Source organism: Haliotis cracherodii, unplaced genomic scaffold (assembly GCF_022045235.1).
Source record: "Haliotis cracherodii isolate W230 unplaced genomic scaffold, xgHalCrac1.p SCAF_4, whole genome shotgun sequence".
Taxonomy (NCBI): domain Eukaryota; kingdom Metazoa; phylum Mollusca; class Gastropoda; order Lepetellida; family Haliotidae; genus Haliotis; species Haliotis cracherodii.
Window position 1 is genome coordinate 12,417,511 of NW_027266297.1, and position 18,877 is coordinate 12,436,387.

The 18,877-nt window shown below is 40.6% G+C and overlaps 1 protein-coding gene across 8 annotated transcripts in view; it reads right to left on the reverse strand.

Annotated features, from left to right (window-relative positions):
- LOC139478946 (axotactin-like) overlaps positions 1-18,877 on the reverse strand; it is a 194,956-nt gene that overhangs the window by 81,579 nt on the left and 94,500 nt on the right. For all 8 annotated transcript variants that reach the window (XM_071261660.1, XM_071261662.1, XM_071261656.1 and 5 more), the window contains exons 3-4: positions 16,704-16,877; positions 13,000-13,251 (exon numbers count right to left, since the gene is read on the reverse strand). In XM_071261660.1, the coding sequence (XP_071117761.1) occupies positions 13,000-13,251; positions 16,704-16,877 (426 nt within the window). The remainder of the gene's footprint in view (positions 1-12,999; positions 13,252-16,703; positions 16,878-18,877) is intronic.

Below are 18,877 nucleotides of genomic sequence, written 5' to 3' on the forward strand. Positions count from 1 at the left end.
ATGGCATCAGTCTACCCCAGGCCCCCATAGGGATCAGATGGCATCAGTCTACCCGGGCCCCCACAGGGATCAGATGGCATCAGTCTACCCCGGGCCCCCACAGGGATCAGATGGCAGCAGTCTACCCCAGGCCCCCACAGGGATCAGATGGCATCAGTCTACCCCGGGCCCCCACAGGGATCAGATGGCATCAGTCTACCCCAGGTCCCCACAGGGATCAGATGGCATCAGTCTACCCCAGGCCCCCACAGGGATCAGATGGCATCAGTCTACCCCGGGCCCCCACAGGGATCAGATGGCATCAGTCTACCCCAGGCCCCCACAGGGATCAGATGGCATCAGTCTACCCCAGGCCCCCACAGGGATCAGATGGCATCAGTCTACCCCGGGCCCCCACAGGGATCAGATGGCATCAGTCTACCCCAGGCCCCCACAGGGATCAGATGGCATCAGTCTACCCCAGGCCCCCACAGGGATCAGGTGGCATCAGTCTACCCCAGGCCCCCACAGGGATCAGATGGCATCAGTCTACCCCGGCCCGCACAGGGATCTGGTGGCATCAGTCTACCCCAGGCCCCCACAGGGATCAGATGGCATCAGTCTACCCCGGGCCCCCACAGGAATCACGTTGCCACAGTCAGTTACATAACCATGACAAGCCAGTTTGAGAAGACTTGATGCAGGTCTCAGCTGTTTACCAAATTGGTTAAACCTATGTGCGTGGTGCAGACAAACCAAGAAACATAAGGATGAACTCAGGATTCAAACCCACTATCATATGTGTGTGCCACCAATGCCCCCTTCAGGTTGTGAGACAACTGCTGACTACAGGACAAAACCACTGCATGACTGTAGATGGAACGCATTATGTATTCCCTACCAATATCAGATACTGGCACCTTTAGGTTGTTCCAAGGGCCATGGACAATTTCCCTTTGCTGATTTTATTACAGCAGTACCCGACATATAAGGCCTTTCTGTTGTCCTGCAATTCCCTGTATCAGATGATAATCATTCATATCCACATGCATGACACAGGTACAATCCTTCATCTGTGCACGAACCCCAACAGTATGCCAGGTATGAAAGGATAATGTTAAAAGGTGGCATCAACCTTTGACTCCATGCCTGTTTACGTACGGATCCTATTTCTTTTAAGAATTCATGCCTTTTGTGGGAGGCCTTGATGAAATGAAACGAGATATATATTCAATTAGCATATTTCATTTATTACTACACCAGAGGAAATAAACAACCTATGTGACTGGACATGTCAAGGAGAGCTGCTTTACCTAGGATAATAGAGATCGAACATTTTTTATTCTTTGTTATAATTCAGGTTGGATAAAGTATTATCAAAGACATTGGGATTAAAATAATAAACTTTTCGATTCTTATTTTTAATTCAGACTTGACAAATGATGCAATCATTATTTGAAATCATACCGAAAAACAACAACACATCAGGTGCATAAATTAATCCTTTTATAATTAATCTATATAAATGTTGAACAAAGCCATCTCAGCACTACAACTATCGCAAATGTGTATGCTATAGTATGGGTGTATGATCATCATAGCTTAAGATGACTCCATTGAAAAGGCTCTGGCAATTCCTATTTTTCTAAAAGGGGGACTAGGCTAATTGGCAGTCCTAACAAGTAGGATTCAAGTCCCTTGAAATCCACTTTGTTCAAGTTTACCATCTATAGGTTACTTCCTTTTAGCGGTTCACCATGGCCCTTAATACAGAAATACCTTAAAATAAATGAGCCTGAGCAATGTCCCACACCATCAGGGTAATGATAAACATAGGATGCTGGAGACCAACTCGGAGCCTGAATCCCAACAGGACTAGAGATTTGTAAACAAAATCTGACATGTTTCAGTTACTTCCATATAACTTAATAACAAACAAAAAATACTCTTGAAAATATAACCATTATGACCCATTTTTGAAGAACCAAAATATTGCTGTTGTGTGTCATCACAAGAACCTTAAGTCAATCAATATTTCCAATCATGCAACAGTGTAAATAAAACAGGAATTTCTTATGCCTGATGTCGTGAAAGAATACCCACGTAATGATTTGGAGGAAGAAAATACTGAAGGAAGTTGATCATCACCTCGGAGGATGGATTCCCAATGCGAAATAATGACGTTCCACCAAAACATTGCAGCACTCGGACTGATATGACCTCAATACTTCAATATACACTTTGGATAGTCGTGCATTAAGATTGTTCAGCAGTGCTACAACTACTGAGTTATTGAAGGTCATTGTTTCATTATTGTAGGCCCACATGAAACTATGAGTGAGTGAGTAAAGTTGACTAAACACCACCTTCAATAGTATTGCAGATACATTGTCAACTTGAAAGGAAAGACAAATTGATGCAGGTTTTACAAGGCTTATCAGTTCAGTGAGCAAGGGTGAGTATGAGATTTGAACCCACTTATCCTGGCCCACTGAGCCACCCGTTCCCATTATGAGATGAGAATAGTCATAGCTAGGGTTCACACTAACCCATGGACCGGGATGTGTTTGTGTGACATCAACCCCTGAAGCGCCACATGGGGTTTCCAGATTCGAGTGTGTCCCTAGCAACCATTACTAGTCACACAAGGTGACAAAATCGTCAGGCTTGATGACTTTGATGTTTGCAAGACATCGTAACCTGACAGGGTGGGATGTTGCTCATAATACCAGTCACTGGTCCATATTTGATTATTTATGACATAAAGATGAAATATTGCTGAGTGAAGCATGATCGAGGCTGTCCCCATTAGCTGCTTATTTTGTCACAAACTACAGGCCACAGTACAGGCCACAGTACAGGCCACCGTACAGGCCACCCCACAGGCCACAGTACAGGCCACAATACAGGCCACCCTACAGGCCACCCCACGGTTCACACACTTCTTCCAGCACAAAAAGCCTCATCACTCACTCCCAAGAACATCCTGCTCCTCCTCCACCTCCTCCCTGCATCAGCTAATACCATCAAGCCCTGGATCATATCACTAAGCCTGACGGCAGGTAGACACACACGGACTGCTCCCACTGAATACACACAGGCCCTCTTGGATAATTTTATCAATTTCCTCACAAAAATTCATTAACTAATTTGACCGTGGATTCATCTGTGCCACTTTGTGCTGCATACCGAATTAGGTGGAGAAGCACCAATGGCTGGCTGGTTGCAGGAAACACCTTCTTTGTGACTAGACTGACGGAGATTACATTTTCTCTTAGGCTGCCAGTCTCATTTCCCAGGATTGTGCTTTGGACTTGTATATTCTGTCATTAGTATGAGCAATATATCTGTATCGGAATAGGTTTAAAGGTTTTTTGTTGTACTCAGTTGCTCTGTGTTACAATTAATATACAAGATGTGCTCAACACTGAGCAACTGAATATGTTAGAATTCCTAATTGCTTTTCCGATTTGGTTGTTGAAAATATCCATCCCAATTTCCATACCAAAAAAGATACGGTCATTCTGTATTAGGTCAATCTACCACACACAAATGTATATGGTTGGAACGAAAAGCATTTCTGACACATACCTGGTTTGTTTGTTAAACATGATATAGCAGAGCTTCAAATTGCTGAGTCTATTTACAGGTTTAGATGTCATTACCTGTGAAATGGAGAGGCCTGCTTCCAGAAAAAAACTTCTTCTTTATTTTCAGAAATGGAGCATCATATTTTCCCCCGGCGCCAATGACCCATCTCCCTTATAAGCACTGATAGCAATTAATACCCAATAGTTGTATTCTTTAGTTCTACACTGTCTTTGATCTATGTGAGCTGGTTTTCACTCCATTTTGAACAGTAATTCAAGTGCATGTTGGCTTGTCAGCATAATATGGAAAGAAAGCTAGAAGTGATGTTATCTTTGATTTTACTACTTTGGTGAATCTACTGACCATTGGCAAAGCTGACAAACCTAGAATCATAATCAGGGTGAATTTGAAACACAAACCCATGAACAGCAGATCCTGGTGCTGTGAAGAAAGGCAAATCTGTCCAGAGAATTTAATGACTAGGTTACCTGTGCCCTTCTCTGATCTAATGTATGTTTGTTTGCTTGATCTTTAAAGCTGCACTCAGCAATATTCTAGCTATATGACAGCTGTCTGTAAAAAATTGAGTCTGGACCAGACTATCTAATGACTGACACCATGAGCATCAATCTATACAATTTGGATAGGGTGACATGCATCAACCAAGTCAGCAAACCTGACCACCTGATCCTGTTAGTCGACTCTTAAGACAAGCATGGGTTGATGAAGACCAATTCTAATCTAGATCTTCATTGGTCTTGATCTAATTACTAAAAGCTGTAATGTTACTGGTTACAAATGATTTTAATTGTCCAGATACATAAAGATGCCCTATGTAGAGAATCTTATAAAGATTCTCATGTTGGAACATACCTTAGCACTCCGTAACACACATTAATCCAAATATGAGAATATGTTTAGAGCTTTAATCATCATTTGCACCATTGACTTTATTGAGCATTTTGCTCCAATACATGTTCTCTGAAGTCATGGGTAATTGCAAATACATGTGTAATCTGCTTAATCACCTTGTACCACTAGAAGCTGGACATAAGATCCCCATTTCAGTCACTAGGAGACGAGATGGAAAGTGTGGGCGGCAAGAAAAATATTTCTTTAAACTTCAACTCTCCTAATGTTGATGTTCCGTGATGACAAAGGTCCAGAAGATGCAGCTCTATTTGCATCCTTGTTTCAATTAGTGTATTTCAGACCATCCTTCAGTTGAAAATACTGACACAGATGTATATGAAGGAAACGTTATATTTAAGTTAATTTCTTATCACATTCTTTTACTATCTCGATTGTGTGTCTTTTTACCACAACAAAAGTAGAAAGTTGTTCATAATATGAACCACTCACTGCACTGGTTTTTCTGTCCCAGATACAATTATTCATAAGCTGCCATGACATAGCTGTAATGTAATGGGTCTCGATACTATACATATCATGATACGCATATTTATGTCAAATCGCATGGAAACTTCTTGACAATAAATATTTCAGAGTAGGTTCAAAAGTAAAAACTACCTGAAGATGGTCATAGCTGCTATTTTAGTAGTGAACATGAAACGCTCATTACAACATATTTTGTGACATTTGACTGGCAAAAATGCTGGGGGTTATTCTTTGTTTGTTTGTTGTTTAACGCCGCACTCAGCAATATTCCACCTGTATGACGACAGTCTGTAAATAATTGAGTCTGGACCAGACAATCAAGTGTTTGACATCATGAGCATCAATCCACTCAATTGGAATATGATGACATGCATCAACCAAGTCAGCAAGCCTGACCCCCCAATCGCCTTAGTCGCCTGTTACGGCAAGCACGTGTTGCTGAAGACCTATTCTACCCCGAATCTTCACGGGTCCTGGGGTCATTAAACGAGTAGAAAACAATATATTACAACATGTGTGTTGTATTGTATCAAAACAAAAAGATATATATCGTGTGTCGTCACATAAAAGCTCACGATGCATCAGTGCACCTATGAATTGTTTCACCCTTAATGATTTGAACTAAACATTTCCTCAGAGACTTGTGCACGTCTAACCCATAACTGTGGAACTTGGGTATTCTGTCAGAGACTATTTACCCAAACCCATCCTAGCCCTATGGCTATCATAAATCTATGTTGAAGTAAGGGAGATATGACAATCATATCACTATGACTGCTATGTGCAGAGCCCATTACTGCTGTAATGAAAATAATCTCGCAGCAATAAATCTTGATAACGAACCCAGATTCCACCAAGAACTCTACACAAGCTTATGTAAGTGTGAGCTCAGTCTCTCCGTCAAATCATCTTTGGGGATCAAGTGCCTTGTATCACTTGAAAACATCATATCATTATCATATCATTACACAACAAATATGACTTCTGGCTGTCTAAGTGTAAGTATATCCTGTTATCAGGCGCTGATCTTCACGATTGACTGATCGTTGATAAACAGGCCAATATTCTAACACCAAGTTGACCTGCCCGCCTAACCATGTCTTGTGTACATAGCATGCACTTCACACTGGAGGTGGGATATACAGGGTATATACCACAGAGCTGTGTCAGGGGCTCTGGTGCAAGATATTATCTCGTGAAAGGAGTCAGTTATGGGCTGCTTGTCAGGGTTTTATGGGGGAAAGATTCCTCAGAAGAAACAAACTGCAGAAAGAATGTGTTGAGGACAAGTTGAAATATATTGAAAGACATGTATACACAATATTTAAACTAAGCATGAAATCCAGGATTCCTTCTCATAACCCTAATTCAAGATTAACAACATGATTCAAAATTCCAAGACAGAGACTATTTTAACAAGTTTTTGGACAAGTGACCGACGTCACACCTTGAAAATACACCCAAAACACAAAATCTTGTTCATGGTTTTAAAACCTTGGGTCAGGATGATTTTTCACCTGTTAATTTTGTAAGTTTAACCTCAATAAAAAATCCTGATCAAATTTTTGAGACAATTATCAGACTAACCAGATAATTGATTTGATATGGCCTAAAAGTATATTTAGACAAACACACAGTCATAGTGTCTTCAGGTTAATAATTCAATCAAGGATGAAGGTAAGTCTGAATACAAATGTATTTTTTAAATGTTGTCCTTAAACATTTAACATACAACCTATAATTACCCTACCTGACTGAACTAAGGTATGGACTATTAACTTTTATGTACACGCCAATTTCGGTAATAGTAAGCAAAAAAAACCACATGCCAGTTTAAGCAAAGAAGTTATTTTAATACCTTCACCATTTGCTCATCCCTCAAACAGTCCAACCTTGTTCTCATTTAAAGGCTGTTAACTAAATGGAAGTAATGCATGCAGTTGGGTTGGACATCATGGCCGTCAGACAGTGAACCCGTGTGTGGAGGTGCGTGTGTGCAGATGTGTGCAGATGTGTGCACCTGTGTGTGTGTGTTCCAGTCTGGTTTAATGTTTATAGACAATACTTGACAGAGGTGTTAATGGAGGTACCGAGGATGCGTGAAGCATTATTCACTCATGAAGATCAGGGATAGAATAGGTCTTCAGCAACCCATGCTTGCCGTAAAAGGCAACTATGCTTGTCGGAAGAGGCGACTAACGGGATCGGGTGGTCAGACTCGCCGACTTGGTTGATGCATGTCATTGATCCCAATTGTGTGGATCGATGCTCATGTTGTTAATCACTGGATTGTCTGGTCTTGACTCGATTATTTACAGATAGCTGGAATATTGCTGAATGCGGCGTTAAACAAGAAAGAAACAAACAACCAGATAATATGGAACTTTTCATTCAAACATATTTAACAAAATGAAAAAATATCATTTACTTATGGGATTCGCTGTAATAAGCACCTTGGGCATTTACAAAATTGTCATGGGGACACTTATTACAACCACTCTTAAGTGAAAGTTGTGAGAGATTGTACAGTAGAGAATAAATTTTGTTCAAACGTCCATGAAACTGTTTTGATACAAGTTACAAGGCAATTACATACCACTTCTACACAGTGTTTTCTGTGAAACATCTACAGAATACATAAGAAAATACAGACTATCACTGACCGTACATTTTCGTGTTTACTAATTGTCGCTTATAAAGATTACTTAGACACTGGTCTAGAAGCTGTTCAGTGGGTGCTTAATATGGCAAATACAGTACTTTTCATTCAATATACAGCTTTAATGTTTCCTCCCCGAAAAAAAAACTTGGTCCAAATACATCGTCTGAAAGATTGAAATGAACAGAGTATCCTGTTTACTTGATACCATTTCCGCCATGATTATCTTGTGCTGTCAAAAATAAAATTTGTTTGAAACTTTGAGTGTGTAAGATGCCATGTGAGTATCTCCATAAAGCCATCTGCCTATCAAGGTCATCTGTGAAACGTTAGTACCACCGTTTTTCAATCCATGCCTTCTGCGATCATTCATGTCACACATGATGTGGAGATTCCAGGTCAGAAAAGGCCCCGAGTATTCCATGCTTGACTGGTGCCGACTGGGTGTATATCATGTGTGACCTGGCTTATTGAGTCATCAGGCCTGTACAGAGGGGATGGATGCTCATGATTTCACTCACTGGTTTTCTTGGCCTAGCAAGTCCGAGTAAAATTTCTTTTAGTCTAGTAAGATCAGTTTATCATAGTCCAAATGCTAAGACTATGGCTAGTAGACCTCAAAGTTTTTGGCACAGGCTGTATATGGCTGACTGAAGAAAAAACACAAAACCACTCACTCCTGACTCCCCCATCCAATCACCCATCACCACTCTCTCACTCACAGCAGGGAAGTCAGGGATGTGGTACTATTGGAAGACGGCACTGTAGATATATCTGGCACAGAGTCTTTTGAATTAGTGGTATCATGACCCAAGGTGACTTTTGAAAGCTTTTGAAAACTAGCAGATAGATTCCGCAAGGATATTTCACGAAGCTAGTGAATGCACGTGGCACAGTCCTTCTTGGAACCATGGCATCAGATGTGGCACAATGGTTTCCTGGACACACTGAACTCTGGCACATGCAAAATTAAAACAACACCACATATAAATTTCAACTCTGAACCAACAGCCTCCATGGCCTAGTGCTTGAGCATCCACAGGGGAGTGGACGGGCAGGGGTTCGATCTCCGGCTGCGTCATACTAAAAGACGTTTAAAGATGGTACTTGTTGTTACCCTGTCTGGCGCTCAGCATTAAGGGGCTAAAACAAGGACTGGTCGGCTCATAGTCAGTATAATGTGTCTTAGTGGGGTATTCATGTTAAACTGAGGCATGATAGCTCAGTGGGCTAGTACTATAAAACTGGCATTAGTCCTGACTAGTAGACACACAGTAGGTTCCTGACCATATGAGAAGGGAAGAAACAGTACTACCATAGTTGGGGTATACGAAGGGGGACGAAGGGAGGGATGGGGGGGATGCTGTACGCTTAGTTGTTAAACACTGGCATTGATTGTTGTAGATTGTGGGAAATTGCCGGAAATAGCGATGTGTGCAGGTAATTGTTGACAGTGACATTGGGTCGTCAGCAAGCAGTTAGTGGGAGTAACCTGTAGTTATCTGTGGTGATCGGTGAGTACAAGTGTCATGTTTACAGTTGACCCGGGTAATAGGCTAACAGAGCTCCTGTTCATACAGACCTATTGGAGAGACTAGAGGCCTTTAAATGCACTTTCAAAGAGCACTTTAGGCTCAATTCAGAAGATATAATACAGTGAACATCTTCTTAAGTTTGCTTAGCTCATGCACAAGCACAATCAGGAATCAGTTTTCAACAACTGTGACCAGTGGTCGTTACTCACTGGGAGAGTGAGTATGGATTACACCGGTTATAGTTTTAGTAATATTCCAGCAATATCACAGGGACATTTTGTACCCATGTGAGGAATCAAACCCGGGTCTTCAGCATGATAAGTGAACACTTTAACCACTAGGCTACCCTACTGCCCCTAGTTGCTCATTAATTCTGTTGACTAGACACAATTATTGTACAAGCCATTGTTCCATGCATTTTTCTATGTATAAAAACACTCATTCAAGAATCACACAATACAAAATTCTGAAGCATTTTCCAAACACTGCCTATCCTTGGTGCCAGTTTAATACATACAGAACTATCCTACTGTGTCTCAGCTCAAACATGTGTTTTCTTGGATGTTGTGTACAGAATGACAATCGAATGAAGAATAAACATATACAGGTTTATTTGTTTACTTTGTTATTTAATGCTGCACTCAGCAATATTCCAGCTATATGACAATGGCCTGTCATAAGGTGTCTAACAGACCAGTGATTGATATTATGAATGATCAAGTCCGTCTGGGTAAAATGACACACAATCAACCAAGTCACTGGGTCTGAACACCCAACCCGTCTCCAACAATAAGCCTGGGTTGCTGGGGACCAATTCGAACCCAGTTTCAATGGAGGTTATTGTATATTGTAAATAGGTATTCAGAAGCATAACCAAGCTAAACAAAACAGAATAGGCAGACTTTATAATAAGGGCAAACAAAGGCTCCTTGGGTGCTTCTAATATTGCGACCCTTAAAGATCCGACACTCAGCAATAATCCAGCCATATGACGATGGTCTGTATATAATCTGGACTAGACAATCCAGTGATTGATATTGTGAGCAACAATCCACTCCGTCAGGGTACAAGGACACTCTCGCTATGAACCAAGTCTGACCAATGAAAGACCCATTTGATAACCTCTCACAACCAGCACAGGTTGCTGGGAACCAGTTCCAACCCGATAGCCCTACAAAGGTTTTACATAAAATCTGTGATAGCTCATTCATTATTTATATCTTTCTAAGAATACATGTTCAAGGAACTCAATCAGTATAACATGCAGAGCTATATATCTGCCACGTATACGATAAGAATGAAAATATACTTATACAATGAAAAAGTAATCAGAAACAAATCACAGCTTCATGTCTTAGCCATGTTATATGTTTGAAACTAACCGAGAGGTTTGCTAGATGCCATCTCTCCATTTACAAGTGCATACTGAAGACAGTAATCTAGGTGGTTCAGATATTGCTGGATAACATTTCACAGATACTTGTGGAATTCAGTACAAATTAATAAACACATTTCTTGTTTTAAAGTCATATTCCAACTATATCATGACAGGATGTAAATAATCAAGTCTGTTCCAGACAAACCAGTGAGTGATATTATGAGCAACACCCATGCCGTTGGTGTATGATGTCACACAATTAACTATGTCCCTGAGTCTGGACACATGATTCATGACAGACGCCTCTAACATCGAGAACGAATGCTGGGGACGCATTCTAACCCCGGCACCCATGGGGAGGCAAGGTCATGAGAGTACACATATTTCGTATTGTGGTAATGGAGACTTGATCTTTGATGAAGGGGCAGTAATTACATCTAATACTGTATCTGGCTTTGATCCTTTTCTCATCAATACACATCCAACCTCCACCGATGTCCTCTCAGTCCCAAATATCATCATATCAGCCACAATTCAAACATTTGACACCACTTAGGGGAAGGTTATAAAGTTATAAATGATATTTAAGTGTTTAGACCTGCGATTACATGGAACACAGTTCACCGGAAGGTGGGGCAGGGAAATAGCTGAATTTTAATGAGCAGCAGGATATGGTGGTTCTGTTTATCAACAATGAACTCAGTACAGTTCAACTTCAAGATACTACTGGATGGTCACTACATCTTTACTATGCTCAACATGTCGTCACTGTCACTGTAGGTCTGTTCGTTCGGCAGCATTGTTCCACCTTACATAGTCAAGTCTGGACAAGACCATCCAGTGACTTATATTGTGAGCAACATTCCATGTCATCAGGGTATGATGGTACACAGCCATCATTTGCTGGGGACAATTTCTAACCCTATTTTGTCCCTGTAAATATCCCTTGTCCACTTTAGCGAAAATAAACACTGAGGAAAATGATGCCAAAGGACTGGTTTTGGCGATAGCACACACAAGGCAAATCCTAAATATATCTACTTGGTACTTGAAATATTTGCTTGTCCTGACATGTATTTTACTTGTCCACTAAAATCATAAACATTTATGAAAACACTTATGCATGAAAATCCACGGTTTAGTCTCTGAAATGCCATTTGACACTGGCATTTAGTACTGAAGGCAATTTGGTTGTCCAACTAAAGATTTCTACATGCCACAGGCATCAGGCAATCCAAATGACACCAAGTTTTCGGCACAGACTCCCGAATAGACAAGTCCATAATTTAGCTTTAGTTGCGGTTTTTCTCAGACACATTCTGAATTTAAGGTTATCTTACTATGGATTCCTATAACAAATAATTTCAACCACTAAGACCACAGAGCGCCCAAAGTAATTTACAGTTAAGCCATGTCTTTCCCAATGGCCTCTCTGTGAGTGAGTGTCAGTCAGGCATTGTGTTCTTTGGGCAATATGCCAACATATCAAGTGAGTGAGTGAGTACTGTTTTATGCCACCTTAATATTTCAGCAATATCATACAATGCACTCATTTGGAAATAGAACCCGGGCCTTCAGTGTGACAAGCAAACACTACCTCCATCCCCCTACCCAATATGGAGGACACCAGTAGGTTTACCTAATGTTTCCACATTACGAATCAAACCCATGCTAAATGAATGCTTATCCACTAGGCTACCCTGCCCATTCACCCCTGAGGTAGAACTTCTTTTCTTTTAAACACAATGCAGACTTTCCATTTTGGATATACTGACAGCACAGTAATATCTTGTGCTCCCAAGAAACATCTGGACCCCAGGCACTTGGGAACTGGCTTTAGAACATATGTAAGTATTGTGAGCCACTTGATTCACATTTGTACTTGCTACAACTGACAGCCCTGTATGTGTTAGCTTCCTAATGACTCTACAGTTCTTTAACAGTGTGAAGCGAGCACTTCTTTGTAAAAGGTCTCATCTCTTCCACCTATCCTAGGCCTGATTGACAATTACAGCATGCAAGCATCTTCCAAGAACAATACAGGGCGACCTCAAGTGGACCAGTGAAACATGGACAGCATGTACAGGGAAAACATTTAGCACTCGCCAACTCGGGCAACAACATGCCCTGTGTTAGAGGTAGCCATTTAGTGGCCACTAAACACAGAGCACTACACAATGCTTACTTAATAAATTATTAGTACTGCAAGACACATTTAATCAAGATGTTGTGCTACTGAAAGGTGCTGATTGTGAAATATTGAGGTCGTGTGTAACATCAGGTCTTCCAGTCTTATAGCTGAACTTGATGACTACCTTTAAAGGTATCCTTCAGGTGAGAAGCATTCAACGTTTTATCACTTTTCGGGCCATTGATGTAAAAAGAGAATCAATTTTGCTGCATTGAATAAAGAAAATAGTAACATAGTTAGAAAATATTTGAATGACATGAAGTCTTACCTTTCTTATCACAGCGTTCCCCTTCATACTCTGTCCCAAAACAGTCACATCGCGTGCTGGTGTACAAGTTGACACAGGTTCCGCCATTCAGACACTGGTTATCTCCCTTGCACAGGTCACTGCATCCCTCGGAGGCCCCGTTAGACTCATCCACGGGGATGGCCATAAGAATCCCATCCTCAAGGGTGTACTGTATCTCCGATAAACAGCCAACAAAGTAGAAGAACTCACTGTCCGACTGTTCCTCAGTTCCTGGAATTAAGGGCAAGAAACATTATCATTTCCATGAAGAATAGGTTCTAAGTCACTCACGCTTTAAGATGTTGAAATTTGGATTGGGTGGTTACATTGTGTGACCTGTTGTTGCTTGAGATTGCACCCTGATGGCGTGGAATGTTGTTCTTTTTGTCAATCACTGGTTTGCTGATTCAATTATTTCCAGGCCACCAAAATATATTTGATGAACTGCAGATTGCTGTGTCAAACGTTCACTCACTCCCATAAGGAAAGATTTACACTCGTCAGAAGCAGAATGCGAAAAACATCCTCTTGAAAAGTAAACAATCTTGGGGGTTAATATTTGTCACATGGTTTTACAACTCAAGTGAATGCTTATGACACAACAGTACTTGAAGATCTTCTTACTTACTCCAGAACGTGTCATCATGAGCTACGAAGTTAGGATACAAAGACATACACCTACAAGTCCGCGAGTCTGATTACCCAATAGATTTAGTCTGAGAGTCTGACCATCCCATGAGTCGCTTCTAAAAACAAGCATGGTTTGCTGAAGGTCAAGATTTGAAATATTAAAAAAACAAAACAACAGACTATATGTGTTGGGACCCCACAACGAACTATACATACTCCACATTTCATAACATTTGAAAGAAACTGGCCATTAGTATCAGCTTGCAGTATGGTCAAAAGGCAAGGGTCAAAACGAGGTCAAAATTTAAAATGTCACCAAAAAAAGGGGACATATATGTGGAGCCATAATGAACCAAATTTCATTCCAAAGTAGACAGTTTATGGATAACAACTTTAATACTGTTAAAAGCAATGTTTCGGTATAGATCATTATACCGTTGTCAAGCAAGACAAAATTTCATTCCATTTATAAAAAGTTATGAATGACTTATGGCCATACAGTTGCAAGGTAAGAGAATGCAAAAAGCTTACTGCACCCAACCGGACGCATTGTTGTATTTTAATTGCGTCATGCACAGAAATGTTGCGGGAATCCTGCAAGGTTGCAGTCCTGGAACAACACTGTGTATGGTTATATATGGTTGTAGTGGTGCTGATGTTGAAAATAGGATTTGAACATCTTGAAGAAATAGGGTTGGCATCTTTGGTCGGAACAAGCATGTGAAGTTTCAGCATTATTGGTCCAGTGTTTCTTTTAGGATAAACAACAGACGACAGATGCTGGACATAAACAAAAGGTGTGAGAAGCTCTCATATATCATAAACCACATTCAATGTCCTCAACAAAGCTTCTGGCTACATATCAGGGGAAAAGAATCACAAACAAAGTGTCTTCAGCCAAGAAACTACTTCCCACTCTCGCCATACAACCAACCCAGTTTCTACACCTCATTGAATCCCCAAAATCAAGAGCAGTACTTCAAACACAATCCAAATAAACACAAAACATCAGCTTTTATCTTTCGAAGTCACAACAGTCACAGAAAATCATCCCCAGCCACAGACCTCAAGAAGAAAAGGATGTTCATTTCATGGTTGATGCAACTGACAAGTTTCTTAACATGTACATAAATGCTTGTTCAACTTTGTGAGACACATGCATGACACTCTGGCATGCACATAGCATCTTGTCTTGGAACAGTTTTCTTGTTTGTTGTTGTTGAATGGTCCTACGTTTATTTATTGAAGTCACAGTAACAAAGTAGAAGACAATATAGTTTCAGAGTTCTCTGAATCCAGTGAAAGTGTTAGTTTGTTGTGTAACGCCACGCTCAGCAATATTCGGGCTATATGACAGGGAGGGGCCTGTAAATAATTGAGCCTGGACCAGACAATCCAGTGACTGATATTGCAAGCAACGATCCATATCATTGGGGTACGATGACACGTCATCAGCTCATCACAGAGTCTGACCACCCAATCCATTATCGCCTCTCATGACAAACATAGTCGAATGGGGAAAATTCTAACAGAGAATCCCCAAAGGAATACATTATTTCTCATTGTTAACATTGTATCTATTAAAAGTTTCTCAATTAATGAAAGGAGATCATTATTGTTTATAAACTGAAATATGGTAGGAATCATGCTGCAGTATGCATTGTCACACCTTTTTTAAGGTAATGATGCCACAGTCAACAATATTCCATCTATATCATGGCCAACTGTAAGTGAATGGGTCTCAGTCAGACACACCGGTGGTCGACGGTATGATCAAAATGCCACAACTGTGTATGATGATGCAGAGTTAGCTGAATCACAGAATAAACTGTGCTGAGTACAAGCTGAAATCCAATGACCATATGCAGCCATATTTCTGTGTTCTCAGTTTAAGTAGCCATTGATCCAAGAGCAGCTGAAAGTTAGGTGTTGAATGATTGTGTAAATGAGCACAAAACTAGTCTTGATGAGCCAGGTATGCGGTATAGTGCCAACTAAAAAGCCACTCTGCCTATAAGGCGATCCCCATGTAAAAGCCTTTCTGGTCTACTGGAAATTGTTTTACATGCAGAGATTAAGATTACTGTGTGTATTTTCTCTTAAACTAAGCCAGAAACTGCAATCAGCTGACCAGATGTTTTCTCCTAATCTACTGGTGATTCGATTAAAAAATACCCAAAAATATAATTATAAAGAATTTTGATGAAATCCAAAGAATTGTTTCTGAAACTATTATCTTATCAGGAATAATATATTTCAATATTGTTTTATTTTAGTTACAGCTTTACAATATATATATCAAATAATAATAACCAAAAGCTTAGCACTTTGGTACAGCTGATCGTTAGTGCCAGATACTTTTTACATATGGAACGATTGACCAGTCATAGTTGAGGCTCACACGCTCGCAATCGCGAAAACTCTATGGTGACATATAATAGTCAAACTACAACAAATATGACTTTTAATGAGTCACTGTATGGCCTTTATGATATATGCATTCACTCACTGTCAACTAAATTTCATTTCAAGGCTTCAATAGCGGTAATCTGAAGAGGAACCTGTAAATGACACTGTGTTGTGCAACCTAGCAACCACTTCATACACAATTTTGCCAAAATGAACTTTAAAAATATTTTTGAATAAAATTAATAAAATAGATTACAAACATACGCCCAGATATACAAGGAACACTTTTTATAACCAGACAGTGTAATTACATGATAAATTTTTGTATTTCAGTACGGATTTGTTGACATCGTATTTCCAGTGTTATGTGCCTTTGTGTTTGGGGGAAAAACATCAAAACTCTTCTACCCTGTGTATAGGGCAACCCACTTGAAACCACCCGAACTCTAGGTACAAAAAATAATTGCCTTATACACGGCAAAGTATGGTATGACATAAACATGTCAAACATATCATGCTGTCTTTGGAGTAAAAGTACAGGTAATTTTGTGAGTATAAAAGGAAGACCTTATTCTGTTTCATCATTTTATCATTTAGGACTCCATAGTTTAAACACAGTACACTAGTCATAACAGTTATGCTACCTCCATATGTAATCTCTGAATGTAACTCCGACCACTTCAGTAAGTCTTTGGCCCCGCCTCTCTGGAATGCTTCAAGGATTTTGGCTTGTTTCTTGTCATCCAAAGTCACAGTTATCTCCCCTGTCCGTGTATCCAAATATATTTCAAGCTGGTGCCACTTGTCATTGTTGAGAGCTGGAAAGAAGAGAGAATGATTAGCATGTTTTTGAAATGATAACATCCATGAATGTGGTCTTATGCTACTTTCAGCAATATTGAGTCCATTTCACGGTGGGCATACTTTAAATGAGCTTGAAAACTGTATACATGTGTGGAAAGACACACAGAACTGGTGTGATGAATCAATGCTAGAACCACTAGGCTACCCTGCTGCTATTAATAATCTAGTGAGTGAGTGAGTTATTTTGTCTCTCTTGCATAAATCAGCCCTTTTATGGGGAGGGGCACCTGCAATGGCCTTAATTCACATACTGCACCTAGGTAAGGGAGCTGAAACCAGGTCTGGAGTGTTAGTGTTTGTTCGTTTGTTGTTTAACGCCGCACTCAGCAATATTCCATCTATATGATGAATGTCTGTACATAATCGAACCTGGATCACACAATCCAGTGCTTGACATCATGAGCATAGATCTACACAATTTGGATACGATGACGTGCATCAATGAAGTCAGCAAGCCTGACTACCCGATCCGGTTTGTCGCCTCTTACGACAAGCATAGTCACCTTTAATGGCAAGCATGAGTTATTGAAGACCTATTCAAACCCGGATTTTCACAGGTAAGATCTAGAGTGAGGTGAGGTGAGGTGAAATGAGGTTTAAAGTCGCGTCCAAGACTATTGAACTTATATAGCGACGTGCATGTACGTGTGTGTGTTTGTGTGGCTGCTTGTACTAGTCCGGACTGATGCCGATTTAGAGTGCTAGCTCACTGAGATACCATGCCGCAGTTAAACATGAATACCCCACTCAAACACAGTATACTGACTCCGAGCCGACCAGTCCTTGTTTTAGCCCTTAATGCCGAGCGCCAGACAGGGTAACAACAAGTACCATCTTTTAACGTCTTTTGGTATGACGCGGCCGGGGATCAAACCCCGAACCTTCCGATCTCCTGGCGGACCCTCTACCACTAGACCACGGAGGCGGTCAAGATCTAGAGTGACAAGAAAACGATTTAACCATATGGCTACCAAGCAGCTATTATACTCTACTGAGTGAGTGAGTTGTTATGCTGCTATTAACAATGAAGGACATGACAATGGACTTCACATAGCGCACCCAGGTGAGGAACTGAACCAAGGTCTGGAGTGACAAGCCAACGTTTTAACACAAGGCTACCCTGCCACCAAAACACATTTGGGTGATTAAGTATAGGTCAGGAGTCAAGAAATGTCTTAAGCTTTATGGAAACAATGCAAAAACACATTGCTTGTCCAGCAAATCAAACGCCATGGAATCACTCACAAAATATTTATCTAAAAATAAACACTGGTCCACATTTCCATAATGTGGTCCACTGAGTGTTGCAACAGTATGACACACGTCAGTATCTCTATCAAGTGTTGAGTAGTGTATACGGTTCTGTATCCACCCATTCATCTGACAATTATCTTCTTCATCATGTGTACTTACATGTCTATCATTTCACAGTGGAGTTAGCACTGGAAGTTGGATATTGAATCCTATAAACAATCTCAATTTCGATAACCGCACTCACTAAAGACATTCCTTCGCAGCAAATCAAACTGTGATCCCCATGTGTGTCCCAGTAACAAGCTAACCCCACCAATCACCCCCTAGGGAGATATATCACCACACTGTGTCAGCAGCAGTAATGTGGTGCGGGTATCAAAATTGCCTCCATTGTGAATCTCTACTGGGCACGGCTTGTAGACTGATAGAGTACTAACACGATTCTAAGTCCCATAACATATTGAAGTCTGTCTGTCCATAAGCAGTTCATTTAGACTCTTTCAGCTATTTTTTAAAGAATGTTTGAAACGACATTGAAATCTGAATTGTGTTACAATGATTAAAAACGAAGTCTTACCGAGTGAGTGAGTATTTAGTTTACACAGCTTTAAGAAATATTCCAGCAATATCAAGGATGGGTGGGGGAGAAGACGCCAAAAGGGCTTGGACCAGTGTACCCATGTTGAGAATCAAACCCAGG